This window comes from Oryza sativa, chromosome 4, assembly GCF_034140825.1.
Source record: "Oryza sativa Japonica Group chromosome 4, ASM3414082v1".
Lineage (NCBI taxonomy): Eukaryota > Viridiplantae > Streptophyta > Magnoliopsida > Poales > Poaceae > Oryza > Oryza sativa.
This window is the reverse complement of record NC_089038.1, coordinates 30,922,175-30,939,264: the sequence shown is the minus strand read 5'-3', so window position 1 is coordinate 30,939,264 and position 17,090 is coordinate 30,922,175. Positions and strand designations below refer to the sequence as shown.

The 17,090-nt window shown below is 39.7% G+C and overlaps 2 protein-coding genes across 2 annotated transcripts; one reads left to right on the top strand and one right to left on the bottom strand.

Annotated features, from left to right (window-relative positions):
* Window positions 1–1,362: 1,362 nt before the first annotated feature.
* LOC4336894 (probable protein-S-isoprenylcysteine O-methyltransferase) lies at window positions 1,363–4,860 on the bottom strand. Its single transcript, XM_015781423.3, has 5 exons — window positions 4,526–4,860; window positions 3,329–3,572; window positions 3,023–3,151; window positions 2,578–2,686; window positions 1,363–1,775 (listed from the first exon to the last, which is right to left on the bottom strand). The coding sequence occupies exons 1-4, from the start codon at window positions 4,776–4,778 to the stop codon at window positions 2,596–2,598; spliced, it is 717 nt and encodes a 238-aa protein (XP_015636909.1). The 5' UTR covers window positions 4,779–4,860; the 3' UTR covers window positions 1,363–1,775; window positions 2,578–2,595.
* Window positions 4,861–8,978: 4,118 nt separating this feature from the next.
* LOC4336893 (dual specificity protein kinase YAK1 homolog) lies at window positions 8,979–16,585 on the top strand. The gene is made up of 18 exons (XM_026025181.2): window positions 8,979–9,716; window positions 10,258–10,457; window positions 11,182–11,335; window positions 11,422–11,531; window positions 11,625–11,694; window positions 11,772–11,854; window positions 11,940–12,021; window positions 12,124–12,164; window positions 12,337–12,459; window positions 12,666–12,810; window positions 12,897–12,996; window positions 13,463–13,551; window positions 13,800–13,874; window positions 14,353–14,427; window positions 14,531–15,291; window positions 15,367–15,525; window positions 15,984–16,231; window positions 16,308–16,585. The coding sequence occupies exons 1-18, from the start codon at window positions 9,537–9,539 to the stop codon at window positions 16,385–16,387; spliced, it is 2,775 nt and encodes a 924-aa protein (XP_025880966.1). The 5' UTR covers window positions 8,979–9,536; the 3' UTR covers window positions 16,388–16,585.
* The last annotated feature ends 505 nt before the right edge of the window (window positions 16,586–17,090 follow it).

The following is a 17,090-nucleotide window of genomic DNA, read 5'->3' as shown; positions in this document are numbered from 1 at the left end:
AAATTAACTGGTGCTGAACTTAGACACCTCAGCGCTAAATAGCGTGGCGCTAAATATGCGTTGGCACTCTGATTTAGTCTCTTATCCGCGGTGGCACGGCATTCAACGTCAGTTGACGTGGCGCTGAGATGTCTAAGTTCAGCGCCAGGTGATTTGGCGCTGAACAGAAGGTTCATTTTTGAAATAAATTTTGGCGACGGTTTATTTGTAAAATTAATTTTTTCAAATGGTCAAATTGTCAAAATTAATGGAAGAAAGGTGGTTACGCTGGTTAATTACTGTGGGTCTCTATCAGTGTGTTTTTATCGGCCGTTAGCTAAAATTTAAATTGAGTATATTGTGTTTATCGTCATCGTTTATTATCAAAGTTTTACTTCGAATCATCTTTTTACGTATTCTTTTCCGCTTTGGAGTAGGTTATTTCGTCTGTGTTTCACCTGATCATCCAAAAAGAGTTTCTCGAGCACATCAATAGCTTAAATCACATCAACACATGTAAATCAGCAATCTTGCTGACTTTACATGTAGGTTGTTCTTTCCAAGATTAGTCAACCTCTTTCATAGAACATAATAATTAAAAAAATATACATACTATATGTTTTAGAATTTTAAGTAAGTTTCAGGTCAACTTGTAAACTTGTAAGAAGATGGGATTTTGTAAAATTTTAGAAACATAATATCTAAAAGTTATATGCCATAAGTGAGAAGACTTGTGATTTCTGCAACTTTAACCATAAGTTTTCTGAAATGTACTCGATTGTTTGTAACCTTGGTTGGAAGGTATGATCGACCAGGAATAAGCTTTTTCATAGGTATGACGGATATGCCTGATTTTTTACAACAATCTTTTTCATGAACGAAAAAATAAACTATGCATTTGAATATGCCAGTGTCATCACAGGTCATTTTCATGCACGGAATAAATAAAACCATCCCCTAATCCCTATCAAACATATCCTGAGCCGCATGGCGATGGATTAGAGGCTGCCTGATCAAGGTCGGATGGAAATGGAACTCAATTACTCAAGTTGCTCAACTAAAATGGGCGGCATAATTTAAAATTGAAACGTCAAAGCATACTTGACCGTTGAACAAACCACTGGATCGGGCTGATACTAATACCATCCACTTGACTCTTGAGCACCCAATAAGTTCTCGGGTCGAAAATCCGAATCATTATCGCTTCGGCGAATAGGATTCGACATACTGTACCATCGAGTAACTTCAAGGAGTTTCTATCGGCAGGACATATGGCATCTTCCCAGATTGTTCATATTCCAGAGATTCGAAAATGGCAGGCTGAGAATAAACCGACAATAGAATCACGAGCTTAACTGTGCCCCCAGGGAGAAAACTGCAGCATGTCCAAATGCTTTTCAGATTTCATGGAACAAATAAAGGAGTTCCACCTGGAATGTTACACATCATTTGCTATGGAAAAACTTTGACGCAACAAAACTACAGGAGACAATCAACACCACACAGGAGCCATTCCTCTTCAAATCGAATGAATGGCATGGCTTAACAAATCTTATCTGTAACGAGGGGCTTTAGCTTTTTCTTTTTTTCACACCAAATGACCAGCGCAACAATTGTCACATTTGCACATTGATGAGCTGAGGAAATAATTCATCCGTTTGAACCCAGATTACAAAAATAAGACTTGTCTTGTATTGTATGCAATCCATATGGCTAGTTTGTTATCTTCTCATTGCATGTTGTTTAGTCCTGTACTCTGGCACATCAATGATGATGCCAGCGGGAGGTAAGCACACCTGTACCCAAAAAAGAACAGCATTAGCAGTTTCCAATGTCTCCTAGTAGAGGAAAAAAAGTTCAAAGGCCGTGTTTAGTTCCCTTCAAACTTCCAAAAATTCCGTCACATCAAATATTTGGACACATGCATGGAGCATTAAATGTGGACCAAAAAAAAACCAATTGCATGGTTTGCATGTAAATTGTGAGACGAATCTTTTGAGTCTAATTACGCCATGGTTTGACAATGTGGTACTACAGTAAACATTTGCTAATGACGGATCAATTAGGCTTAATAGATTCGTCTCGCAGTTTATAGGCAGAATCCGTAATTTGTTTTGTTATTAGTCTACGTTTAATACTTCAAATGTGTGTCCGTATACGTTAAAAAAAATTTGGCCAAAGAGCCTGTTTTGCTAGTGAACCCAACAGCAAATGGTAATGTATGTTTATTGAAATGGTAATCATGCCATTTCCAAAAGCTAGTTATTTAAAATACTGATTGTCACTCAACAAATGTGCTGACAGACTTAACATTATATTCAAACAGGTGAAAAGGTAGCAGCGTAAATTTAATGTATACAAAGTACGAACACAAGATTTCCTTCAAAGTACTAAAAGGCACTTGTATTATTGCCTTTAAAGAAAGACTAAAGGCTTAAACATTTTACTTTTATTACACTAATGATAAAGACGGTATCCACCAATATTAAGTGACAAATCCTCATGGTTGGTTAACTAAAGAAATATATCTGTTCAACCTGATAATATGAAGTATACGATACAAAATGAAACTTAGGAGGCAAGGACCTGAAAACATACTTTGTAAGTTTGAAACTTTCATTCTATAAAAGGTAATCCTGAGTGCACTTTCTGTGCGTATTCTTCGTATTCACGACCAAAGAACTGCCTTAAGAAAAATTCTTCATACCTGGTCTTGAGTGAAGGAATCACAAGAAAAATAAAGCATGAAACCTAGTAATACGAACTCTTTTATGAATATGTTCTTATTTAGTGGGTGATGAAACATTGAAAAAAATAGGCATCAACAGACTTTGTACATGCAACTGGCATTCCCTTTAATGGACTACACACGGTGGTAGAGCTAGAGCTATCATGTAGGAAATCTTCCTCTAGAGCTAAATCGTCAGAGTTCGTAGCTTACTCTCTTCTTTTTAAGAAAAGGTATACTTATCATGGGTACATCTACAAAATGGGTGGCCCAAAACAACACAAAGAATAAAGAAATGTTCTTTTATAAGGATACGGTATCCGTTTTGAAAAGAATCGCCACAGCACCAATGTGAATGCAACTGTGGATAATGGATTACACAACATAACCTGGGTTCCTACTGCCCATATAAGAAAGCCAGAATACCCAGGATGACGCATAAGCCTGTAAATTTAAGCATTGATATCAGCAACATAAATTATTGATTGGCCCTGAAGAATTATATCATGCTAATGCACAAGAGGGAAAAAACTAATACGCACGAAAATTAGTGGAAAGAATTTTGATTATGTATCAGGAACTATAAACAGCCTCATACAAAACAAATAAATAGGATGTTACCTATACACCCCATGAGTAATCAGCTTATGTTGGTCTTCATAGTGAATTCTTATAACATGCGTAAAGGAACGCCCAGCTGTCACCACAGCAAGTTTACGAATAACTTCACCAATAATCACCATTACTAAACCAACATAACTGACAAACCAATACTCCTTCAATTCAGGGAAGAGAAGAGCTTCTGTCAGGTGTTCCAACATTGCAAAACTCATTGCCAAAACATACTGCTTGCTGATAAGAAGTGCTGCATGAGAAGTACTTTTATTAAATCACAACACAGGCATGCAGTAAAATTAGGCTGCGTAAATCCAATTTAAAAGGTAAGTAAGTAAACAATAAGAGGAAAAAAATCTTATACACCCAGTTCTAAACAATGGTTCTGATTTTTTTTATTGTGATGCATTGTGACAATCCAATCACATCTCCTTTTATTCCATGATCTTTGGTGTATTATATTTTGTTTCACAAAACACAATTTTTGGTCCTTGTTTTGGCGGGAAAAAACAGCGTAATCCCAGCTAAGCGAGGATAGCTATTTTGGACCTAATTCAAACTCTAAAATTGACATTTATAACAACTTGGAAGTAATTACTTCATCCATTTAGAGCTTCTGATTTAGGTGCTCTACCTCTACTTTAAATCAACCCATCGTCATCCGCGCGCGTGTGTGTGTTCTAGATTTAGCAGATAGCACATGATTTGGAGGCTTGTTTCTGTTAAACGTAAAAGAGGGTTACTATAACTGCAACATATCGGACGGCATAAGCAATTGAGTGCAAAAATGTATACAGTACTCTGGCTACTTATCAGATCAACACCGAGTGGAACATAACTAAGACAAGTAAATTAAGTGAAGAATTTAACTATGCAATACGTCAAAACAAGCACTCTGCCAGCAACCCATGAGCGAATGTCAAAACTATAGAATCATCTGCAGTGCCTCACATAATTCTCAACGCAAATCCCAATCGCATGCGTTCAAGCAGCACCAGACCAAAGACAATTTTATTCGAATCAGTTCCCACGAGGCATTTCCTCACCAGTCTGAACGAATACATTCGCTTCAATTACCGAATAGAGCGGCTGGAATCCACACAACTACAAGGACACATCCTTCAGTAAACTTTTCTCTATATCTGACGATCCCAACCCAAAGCAGCGAGGAAAACAGGGTTAGCGGGGGGGCGTCTCACTCACATGTGGCGGTGACGTTGCGGCGGCCGTGGAAGGCCGCGGCGAGGACGTACTCGGAGCCGTGGAAGATGACCAGCGCGGCCGCGAACAGCCACGCCTGCGCCCTCGCCGCCATGGCCACCGACGGGATCTGGGCAAAGGCGACAGCAGTAGGGCTCAGCGCTCGCGCGGCGGGAGGAGGAGGAGGAGGAGGAGATGCTTCGCGCGGCGCGGCGGCTGCTGCTGCTGCTGCTGGGGGCAGAGGCAGATGCCGCATGCGGGAGCGGAAGCTCTTCTCTGCTAGGGACCGGGACGGGGAAAGCTTCGAGTGGCCATGCGAGGCGAGGCGAGGCGACACTGACGCCGACGGCGAGAAAGAAGGCTTTACATTGGCGAGTTGGGCCCAGGATTAAGCCCATAGAGGCCTGGGGACGAAGGCCGATATTAGAGGCCTAGTGAATGGTCTGGGCTTCTATGCCCAGAAAGCTGGGTGGCTCGATCGAGAATCCGAGATGGTGATAGCGTGGATTAGGGCTTTTTTTTTTTTTTAAGGATTCCAGCTCTTAAGAGGGTGTTTAGATGAGGCTAAAACTTTTTAGGTCCTCTTTGTTTAGGCTTAGACTTATTGGCTTAGACTTTTAAGTCAACTTATTGGCTTATATGATTTATAAGTCGGTGGATTTAATGTCCTAAGTTTAATGGTGGAGTCATGCATCTACCTTATATAAGCCAAAAAAACTTCTCTAACTTAGCTTTTGGCTTAATAGTGTTAGAGTGGCTTATGGTTTCAGAAAAGCCAAACAAAAAAGCCGCTTATTTGTTTAGGCTTAGACTTTTCGACTTATAAGTTGGCTTATAAGCCTAAACAAAGAGGGCCTTAGCCCATGTCACATCGGATGTTTGGACGCTAATTTAGAGTATTAAACATAGACTAATAAAAAAACTAATTTCATAAATAAGAGCTAATCCGCGAGACGATTTTTTTAAGCCTAATTAATCTATAATTATCAAAAGTTTACTGTAGCATCACATTGTCAAAATCATAGCGTAATTAGACTCAAAAAATTCGTCTCGCGAATTAGTCCAAGCTTATGGAATGGGTTTTGTAATTAGTACATATTTAATACTTCAAATTAGTGTCTAAACATTCAATGTGACAGGGACTTGGAATAAGTCCCTGTAAACCAAACAACCCCTAATTCTATACTTTTTTCTAAAAAGTTACTGAAAGTGAAAGTGCATACCCTTGCTGTTTGTTGTCCATCTTGCAGGTCAGATAGTTCAATCCCAGTTCAGACAATCCGATTTATGTAGGACTGTTCAATCAGCTATCAGATAATCTGATCTGGTATATTTTTAGCTTCCGTGTTTCGTTTTAAATTGCATATTCACCTCTTCTAGGCTTAAGTAATCCTTTCATTTACGACCCACTCAAAAACTAAAACTTAACTTGCAAGTGTAGTAACTATTAGTTAACATGCAAGCAATGCCACTTCAACCCACTAAACACCAAAAAAGATTATCATGCAAGTATGATAATTTTTAGTACATACTAAAACTTAAATGCAACTACACTACATCGTCTACGAACTATAACATGCGAGCATGTTAAATCATCGTTGCTTATATCATTTTCATTATATTTCAACATAAAATTCATCCACGTTTCCATCCATATATTACGCAACAAAACGCGAGTGTCATCTAGTTTAATTATAAAAGTTGGGTTTGGAGTGAAGTTGTGGAACAGTATAAACTTCGCTTAACCTCCCTAGTTCATTGTGTAATATCACTTTAGTCCACTCCACTGCCTTTTTGATAAAGTTGAAACTACTTGGTTGGACTCCAGTGAGGTAAGGTTGAAGATGAGCTTGCGATTAATGATTTGGCTTTGGAGATTTTCTTTTACACGCACACGTAGGGGTGAAAACGAGGCGGGTATTTCCCGCCCGCCTGTCCGGTCACATTATTTCAGGATAAATTTGGGTCAAAAATTTGGGTGCTTGGGATTTCTCACGGATATCGGGGTCCGAATACGGGTGTTTTTTGGCGGATATGAGATCGGGTTCGGGAACATAGTACCCGACAGATATGGATTATCCGGTAAAAAATCCGGGTATTATCTGGATAATTATATGGATATTACCCGTATTATGTTTTTGTGAGGTATTTTTTTTACTATGTATTGGTTCTACTATGATGTATTGCACCCTATTTATTTCCTAAGGTCCTAATGGCCTAATATAATCATATTATGGATAATTGTTAAATGGTTTGTCTATGTGATATATAAGATTGTTGTGTCGACTTAATATCCGAATAAATATTTGTAACAGATAGTGTACGTATCTATTTTGGTACATATTCATTCCGTATTTTTGCCTGACATTATCTGAGTTTGTATCTGTATTCGGCATTATTCGTGTACGACCCGATTCCGATTATAAAATGTAGGTTAGGATATGAGAAGGGTGATATCCGACCGAACCTGACCTATTTTCACCCTTATGCACACGCCATTATGTACACATCCCTTACTCGTACCATGGTGAAGTTCCTTTTAACACGAGCTTTAAGAGATAAATGTATTAAGTTCTATTAAAAATGCATCAGCAGGTAAGTGATTATTGTGATTATTTATTTATTTATTTTCAGTATTTCCAATTATAAAAAAATCAATTTTATGATATGATCATTTTAGCTACGGCTATAATTAGTAAACAGTAATTAATGAAGCAAGAAACCCCTTACAACTTCTCCCTCCGTCCCATAAAAAAGAATCGAATCTAGATCACATCGGAGAATCTAAACATATATTATGTCACATCCGGTTGATTAGTTTTTTTTGAACGGAGGGAATATTAGTGTTTTCAAAAATGATGCATATGGACTGCTAACCGTACCCGAAACTACAAATTGTAAGTTTCGATTGTATTTTTTTGTTCCAAAAATCTATCCTAATATTTTGAAGGGGATAAACTCATTGCCAAGATTTGTAGTATTATGATATCATATACAATCAATTTTCGTTACATTTTGGGAAGGTTGGAGTATAAAAATCAACCAAGAGGCTAAGAGCAAGTTTAATAGCATAGTCAACTATTAGCTCAAAATCATATATAGTCGATTTAATAGTAAATTCATACCATAGTTATCTATAAACATATACTACACTATTAATACATGGTCTCACCTGTCATATATACATTGTGTCTCGGAGTCCGTGCTGCAGCTAGCTATAAATTTATAGCCCGCTGCTATTATCTCTCATCTTTTATCTTCTCGATATGTATTTATAGTTGGTTTATAGTACTCCCTTCGTCCCATTTTAAGTGCAGCCATGAGTTTCCGTGCCCAACTTTGATCGTCCGTCTTATTTTAAAAATTCTTGAAAAAAAATAGAAACATAAGTCACGCATAAAATACTATTCATATTTTATTATCTCATAACAACAAAAGTACTAATTACAACAAGTTTTCAAATAAGACAGGTGACTAAAGTTAGGCGTGGAAACTTATGGTTGTAATTAATATGGGACGGAGGGAGTATGCCATTGTATGTGCTCTGAACGACTGAACCAACAAAGGAGGTGATTCTGTACCTACAGTCCTACACCGAGTTTAGGCCAGGGGCAAATACCGTGCTAATCATTTCTGCCAGTTTACACGACCGGGCACGTTCCTTCCATTCGTTCCGTTGACCTCATCAAACAGGCTAATAACACCATATAGCTACAGCTGTTAACTCGATAAATGAGAAACGTTCTACACGCAAGCCTGCAATAATATCTGCTGCGACACATTGCCTGTACGCCACCAGTTATGCATGTTGACGGAACACACTGTACAAAAAATTACATGATTTTCATAAGATTTTATTTAATCTCTCTTATAAATCTCTCCGTTCGTTTGGATTAAGTGAACAGAAAACAATTTGGGACGACGACGATTAAAATCGGCAATTAGTGAACGGCGGACGAACAATACAAAGTGGGGTACCCCTAGTAATCATCATTCTCAAGACATCTCCTCGTCATTTCGTGCGGATGCATCTCATCACCTGGACCGTTTCCTGGAACAAGTGCAAAGTGGGGAGGGACAGGCGCGCGCGCGAGAGAGAGCCGGAGTGGTGGGATTCCCCCAGCGGCGCAAGCCATTGACACGTGGGTTCCACGTAACGCCGCGTGGGGCATGGACGCCACGCATCCTCGGTCACGTGACCCCCACGCCCGGCGCATCCAGCCGTCCGCTCCCAACCACGCACGCGCTCCCGGCCGTCCGATCCCTTCGCCGCCCTGACAGCAGATTCTATGGGCCCACATGGAAGCCGGACACATGGGGTGCAGGTGCAGCAGAGCAACGGCGTAGTCAGCTGGGGAAAAAAATATTTGTTTCGTATTATCACACCATTTATTATTCCATTAACAAGTAATTGAATCTAGAAGTATATCATTTCCTAGTAGTAGGAAAGAGAGGGGGAGGGAGAGAGAAAAGGGTGAGAAATATAGGCGGAGGAAAAACGGAGGAGGAAACGGCGGCGAGAAATCGAGGAAATCGGGGAGGGGATTGGGCTGGGATTTTGATCCGCGTCGCCTCCTTCGTCCCCCCCGAATCCCATCCCAAATCCCTAATTTCGGTGGCGCCACCGCGGAATTCGGAATCCGAGCATCGGAGTCCAAACCGCTCTGTGTTGGTGTTTATCCCCAAATTTTCTCGTTCGTGTAGGCAATAAACCCTATCTGGTCCAGCCATCCATCGGCTGGAATCTGTGCTCCAGTGCGGATTTAGCTGCCTCTCCACCCTCGCGGATTGACCATCGCCGTCGCGCTAAGCCGGGGGATCGGAGCGTCGGGGATGGCCGCCGCCGCCGCCGTATAGGATGGAGCTGGATTCCTCCGGCGGCTGCTCGGCTGCTCCCGCGGATGGTGTGATCGTTGCGACTGGGGTTGGGTTCGGAGTTGCTGGTGGGTGGTGGTCGGCGGGCGGTAGGAGATCTCCCCGAGCAACTGTAAGAGCTGCCGAATAGCTGGCGGACATGGAGGAGAAGGCGGCGGCGGCGCCGCCGTGGGAGCCTAGCGTGGGCACGGTGTTCCGACGTCTCGCTGGTGCTGGGGATTCGGGGCGGTCGCCGGAGGCGTCCCTCCCCTCCCCCTCGTCCTCGGGCAATGGGGTTGCGACCCGTATAAGCAATCTTCACGGCGTCAAGAGGAAACCGGTACGTCTCATTCTCCTCCTTCCTTGCTATGGTAATGATCCGTTCGGATAATGAGGTTACTCAGAAATGTAGGGAATTAGTGCACTGAAGTAGCTGGATACGGTTCTCTGCGCGGATGTCCAACTGAAAGCTCTAGATTCTTTATCGTTAGAATTCTAGTTAAGTCATATTAGTTGCTGTCACCACACATTTTTCCTGCCCTGCCTGTTCATACATCGAGGAGAGAATGCCATTACCGTACTGATCTTCAGTAGTTGTGTTAGTTTGTGTATACTAAGAATGTTCTGTATGACTCGGTATTCACCTTTTGTCTCTTCAGCTCTTCCCCTAACAAGTGTTTTGTTAAGCATACGAACCATTCCAACATTGAATAACACTAACACGTACCACCGTTCTTATTATTATTGATTTGATATATTCCATTTAAGACTTATTCTATCATTCATTTGTTACATTTTCTTTTTCGTATGACTATGGTATGCACCTCAAACCCTGTATGTTTTGTCGTACCATGGTAAGCTGAATCCCCTTTGCTATGCAGTTTGTTGCAAGACTAACGGCAGACATCATTCAAACATTTGTACGATGCAACCCTGCGTTTAAGTACTCAGAGTCACTAAACCCAAAGATCTTTCTGACGAATCCTTCAACCCCAGCTCATAATGATGGACTTGATAATGCGAATTGGGACCTCATATTGTATGTCAACTTGGAATTGGTCAACAGGACATCAAATCGGAGGTTTAACTTTTCTCAGAATTGATGCTACTTCGGTTGTGTTTGATTTGCTTCATCTTTTTGTCCAGTTTTGGAGAGCACTATGCACCATTAAATTATAGGTTGATTGGTCTAGATTATTAATTCAAGTATCAACAATACACAAATTCATGAGTTGAAAACTGTAATAATGATACTGAATAAAATTCCACACATTGAGAAGTCACTATATGAACTGGTAGTGGTTGAATATACCTTAAATGCTCTTCAAGCTTTCATGATATTTTATCCCATTGCCAATCATGCCAATATAGGAGTATCGTGCAGATAGCCATGGTATGCCAGAGTTTTTACTTCATACCACAAGGGAAGAAATCATCTAGGTTCCTAGTACCGAGTGATGAGGAATCTAAATTTTGTCTTTTGCACTTCCTTCAAGCCTCCAAATTTCTACTGTAACCCTTTAAACAAAATTAAAAGCGCTGATAACCTCTCTAGTCTCCACTGCCCTTCTCGTATGGGAGTTAATTCAGCATCATGGCAAAGCGTTTGTTTGATATCATAAGGATAGTACTGGTGGATGGGGGATCAGGACTGTATAACAAACAATCAAATTTTGAAGTAGTTAAAGAATCCTGTCCTGTTTGTCTTTCCTTTGACATCCCCTGTTCTAAATCCCAGGAATGTTGAACATTGTTTAGCATCCCATTGAATTATATGTTCGTTTTTTCTTTATTGTGGTGCTCAGGTTCGTAGTCAAGGAAATGCTTGGCCAAGGAACGTTCGGTCAGGTTGTCAAATGCTTGGACACTGAAACCAATGATTATGTTGCTGTGAAGGTTATTAAAAACCAGCCTGCATTTTACCATCAAGCGCTCGTGGAGGTTTCATTATTGAGAGCGGTATGGTAGTACATCGGGAACTTTATTGTGCTTTCTATCTGCAATAAGTTCATTACTCACCGTTACAATTATGGGTGGTCTTGCAGTTGAATCAAACACATGATCCTGATGACCAGTATAACATTGTCCGTATGCTTGACTATCTCCTATTCCAAAATCACCTGTGTATAGCATTTGAAATGCTTGGTCAAAACCTGTAAGTTAACTTTAGAATTTCTTTTGCTACTATGTTCATCCATTATTTTCTCCCCCACCCCCTCAAACTGCATTATAAACTCCAATATTTTAGGTATGAGCTCTTGAAAAGGAACAGCTTCAGAGGACTGAAAATGAAATTTGTTCGCGCCTTCTCAAAACAGGTGAGATGTCTATCTGTATTACTTATTATATATATAATTAATACTTGTTGCCTGATATTTCTGTTTTATGTTTTCAGATATTGGATGCCATGGTTGTGATGAGAGGCGCTAGAATAATTCACTGTGACCTGAAGCCTGAAAATATCCTGTTAACTCCGAGGTAAATTGCATTGGATTCTGCATAAGTTTAGTTTATTTGGACGAAGCAAGCTGTAGCTTGACAGTTGCACCTTGAATTTTTACAGTGTTACAACAGATGCAGCCGTGAAAGTGATTGATTTTGGTTCAGCATGCTTGGAGGGTAAAACAGTATACTCATACATTCAGGTTTTCTTTCTGGAACTTAGCACACTTCATTTCTAAAATGCTTATTTAATAATATCAGTTAATTGAGAGTCTGACTTCAATTCTTTCCTTCCTTTTTGCTAGAGCCGCTATTACAGATCTCCAGAAGTTATCCTTGGCTATCCGTATCCTATATATCTATTCAATTTTGTTTCATTTCATTACCCATTAGCGTCTTAATCAGCATTTCCTGGTATGCTGTTTCATATCTATCGAATGAGTAATGAATTTTCCTTCAGTGAAGTACCATTGCTCTGGTCTTTCCGAGTGACTTGCTAGAACCTTAACTGTTTACAGTTATAATACTGCAATTGACATGTGGTCATTTGGCTGCATAGTTGCTGAACTATTTTTAGGCCTTCCCTTATTTCCCGGAGCATCAGAATATGATGTGCTCCAGCGCATGGTAAAAATTCTTGGGTAAGGGCTTTACCTGTAATTCTCTTCTAGCTCTGCTGTTTGGCATGCAGTCATTTATGCTTCGTAGAGCATATGCATTTTTCTTAGTGCAATGTTGTTGGTCCATGCATTTAGATCTCTTTCTAGAAATACTGTTATATTGGAGTTCATCATATTATAATGCTTTTACTAATGTAATTTTATTTTCCTTAATTCAATTTCTGTAGGGGTCAACCACCAGATTACATGCTAAGGGAAGCTAAGAACTCAGCAAAGTTTTTTAAACATGTTGGAAGTATTTATCGTGGTAACGAAGTGCATGATGGTATTGGCAGTTCTTACAGATTGTTAACTGAAGAGGAGATTGAAGTGGTAAGCTTGTAATTTCATTTATAGAATCATGATCATTTTTCTTAATTCCATCATAAGCACTATCTTACTATCTATGCCAAATACAGAGGGAGTCTGAAAAGCCAAAGGTAGTGAAATGGTACTTCCCACAACTCAGGCTTGACCAACTCATATGCAGTTACCCTTGGAAAAATTCAGAACTGACAGGTTTGTTTTCTTTGTTTTTTGTGATTTCTCTTTGATTTTTCTGACTTGCACCACTATCATGTGCACTCTTTATTTTGATTCTTGCACCTGTAATTACATTGTTTCAATTAGACCATATTATATTCCTGTGTACTTTTTTCTCTCTGAAAAATGATGTGCTGTTGTCTTGAGTTGTGCAATCAAGGATAACTATTACAATAAGGTATTCTCCTAGAAATGAAAAAGAAAGGAAAGTATGTGTTCCTACAGGAATCAAGGAAATAAAACTACTCACTCCAAACCGAGCTAAACCGGATGCCTTTTTGCACAGGTTTAATGATCGATATGGAATATGAAATTGGGCTTAATGTTTTATAAAATTCTCATTAGTTATTATTGTATGGCTCTCCTGAATCTGCAAATTAGAGCTGTTAGAATAAAGCTTGGAAGTTTGATATATGTTCTCAGGTCTTGCATTTTGATTCAGAGACAGAAAAGGCAGAGCGGGTGATACTGGTTGATTTCCTAAAGGGGCTTCTGAAATTTGATCCCAATGAGCGATGGTCGCCATTGCAGGTATGTGCGACGTAGTATGGTTATATTGCATTCACATTTCTGTAAAAGTATAAGGAGCATTTTTTCATTTTCATATTTAACTATTTTTATGCTCAGGTTAAGCTGGTGAATCTTTCATCTAACAGTACCAATAAAATTGGATAGCTTGCACCTATGAACACAATTTATTCTGTATTCTTGCATATTTTTCATTCCAAGGAATCCATATGCATGCGGAAGGACTTGATTGTTATTAAATCTTATTTCAGGCTTCATGTCATCCATTTATAACAGGCGAACCTTTCACTGGTCCATATGAACCCATACCTGAGACTCCCAAAATTGTGAGTATGGTCTCATCTCAAGCTTAGGTCTCATATTTGATTGAAAATATTGATATCTTTAATGATGATATTCTTCTATGTGGGAGTTAAATTATATCTTAGTTAGGAATAACATATGACTGGCATATTTGTTATCATAATCAAATAAGTTTGCATTGCTACTACTTGCTTTCTGTGGCATATTCCTAGTTTAGGATAAAGAGCCACAGACATTACTGTTATAAACTGATATAGAGTGCTGACTATCAACCTAACCAGTTGCTACACTTTCTGATTCGTCTTTACAATAAATATTTTAGATGATGACAGTTTCTTTCGTGCATGCATTTGATGTGGTGCATTACTTGGTGTGATTTACAATAAAGCTTTCTAGGCTCTGATGAAAAATTGTTATATACTTATGTTAATTGGGGCATTAATTGTGTGTTCACGTGGCTCTTTTTTCTTAAATCTATTCTGTGTTGAATTTGTGGTGTAGCCAATTGGTCGTGCTGCCGCAGTTGAACACAATCCTGGAGGAGGACACTGGCTAGCCGCAGGCCTATCTCCTCAGGTGATAACTGATAACTACTCTCTCGGGCTGCTACTGAGTTATTTTCATGGCATTTTTTTTATCCATACTCTAACGGACATGCCTATATTCTAAAATTTTGTAGGTTGGAAGTGTTAATAGGTCTCTACCACCCAATAATCCCTATCCTCCAAAAATACCTTATTCTTATGGGAGTAGTTATGGAAGCTTTGGTAGCCATGGTAGCTATGTTGGTAATGCTGGTCATGCCAGCAGCTATGGAAGCTTTGGTGATGGCAATGCTGTCAACATGTATTACTCACCATTAGGTCCTGGTTTTAAACAAATTGAGTCTAGTCCAGACGTAAGATTGCGACCCCGTTTCTCACATGATAGAGGGATTCGCTTGAGCCCTGGGAGTACGGGGCCTATGTCTCTTGGTGCCAGTCCATCACAATTTACCCCACCTAACTACCAAATGCAAATCCCATCTAATTCCACTGGGATGCATGGTTCTGGTTCACCTGCAAGTGGAGGCATTCATGGATCCCCATTAGGAAAAACTCCATCCAGTTACAGCAAGAGGAGGGGTTTGCCAATGCCACCTCATGAATATCCATCTCAGCATGGACAAGGACGTCATGGAGATGGTGTCGGTTTTAGTCATTCTGATGCCAATGTTCGAGGACATCCTGTCTACTCCCAGAATTCAATACCAAGTTCTGGTTATTCTAGTTGGAGACCGCAAATTGGTTCCGGTAGTTTTTCCTTGGAGGCTTCTTCTAGTCATGGGCCTTCTCAAACATTTCATTCACACTTTGCTCCTCGTCTGCAAACTCTTGATAATTTATCTGATTCATCAGCGGCATCCACACTTGACAATGCTTATTGGGACCCTTATTTTAGGTGAGGAAATGCATATTCAATTGCTTCTTGTAAAGGTAGTATGAAGATCAATGTTTATGCTGTTCTACCTTGCAGTGATGAGTCACTATTGCATGAAGACAATTCACTGTCAGCTGATTTAAGCAGCAGTCTTCACCTCGGGGATTCAGCTAATCCAACAAGTGGATCCGCCAGAACAGCAAATGTCCAAAGCCACATTTTCATGGGCTCGAACCCTTTACCAGCAGGCGAAAGGTATTCAATGTTCTACATCTGTTAAGGCTTAATTTTTTTTTCTCAAAGGCTGGAGCCTAACCATAAAATTTATCACCCTTATTTTATTCACAAGACATTATTTTGAGCTTTGCTCCTAAAGAGTCTTTCAAGTTTCAATTATAGTTGCTCCCTCCGTCCCAAAAAAAGTTAATTTTTCACCCATCCCACAGTATATCATTGCAAAACCAAAAAAAAAAAAAACTAGAACACCCTCAATTTATCAAATCCCAAATCCCAATGCAATCACTCCCCACTTTATCTACCCCTAATACATTTATCCTTTACTTTCACAAATTCTGATGCAATGGTTACTTAAAAAATGAACTTATTTTGGGATAAATGGGAGGAGTCAAAAATTAACTCAGCCATATTCTTTATAAAGGTATTTTGTTTACTAATAAGTAATGACTACCAATTATCCCTTTTTCTTTTTTCAGTTACAGAGCAGACCATTTTTTTCACGCATCTTCTCGTGGGTCGCTTGGAGGGAATACTCATTCTGCTGTTCCTGTTAACTATGGTGGCTATAACCCTGTAAATCATCCCCAACAAAATCCCCAAATTCGGCATGGGCAACCATATATTCAGCATCGATACAACCAGGCAACTTCAACTCATAATCATCCTAGAGGGAGTCACCACAACAGGCAACCTGCATGGCCCATGGCCGATGGAACGCCCTGGGGTAAACGATCTGTTCCTTTTCTACTTATATCGACTAAATTTTGGAGAAGCAAGTTTCTTGACACCCTAACCTGCAGGAGGAACGAGTGGGCATCCATTTACCACAACTGGGCTACCTTCATCTCTTCCAAGAAAGGATTACGGGAGCATCTTCTAGCGCGGAATTGTGGAGCAGTGCGATTCATTGCTGGCGACATGAATTATTTGTAGTTTCAAACTGGGAGTTGCGTTGCGTTGCCTCAGCCCGTCTGAGTATTCTTTTGCAGTGTTGCTGCACTTGCATTCTTCCATTGGGGGTGGTCCTTTGTCGTACTCACAATTATATGAAGGCATAATGCGATCGATAATTACAGCATCTGTTGTGCCCGTTACCCATACTTCTCCAGAAATTTAGTACCCAGCAGTATCAGTTAGTTACCCAGCAGCTAGGACAGCCAGATCTATCCGTTCTTACGCTTCAGCCCCCCATTATCACGCATGCAGCTTATCCGTTCTTACGCTTCAGCCTCATTATCAAACGCCTGCAGCTGGCTGATTATAAAGTCATAATGCTTATTAGAAAAATAAATTTTATAGGGAAAACTTTTACATATGTGTTTTAGCGACTTGAAAAATAAACTATGATCTGGCTTGATCGTTTGCTCTTCAGTCTATAAGACGTAAACAAAATTTTAATTTTAAATCTGACCTTTAGATGTTTTATTATTATTATTTTTCTTCATCGTAACTTATTTTTCTAGGAAGATGCAATTATGCAAATATAAGTCTGAACTTAAGTTTGAATATCTAGGATCTCAATGTGATCATGTGCATTTTAGCTATGGACGCCTGAAGAATAACAAAGTACCCCCCTCAAATTT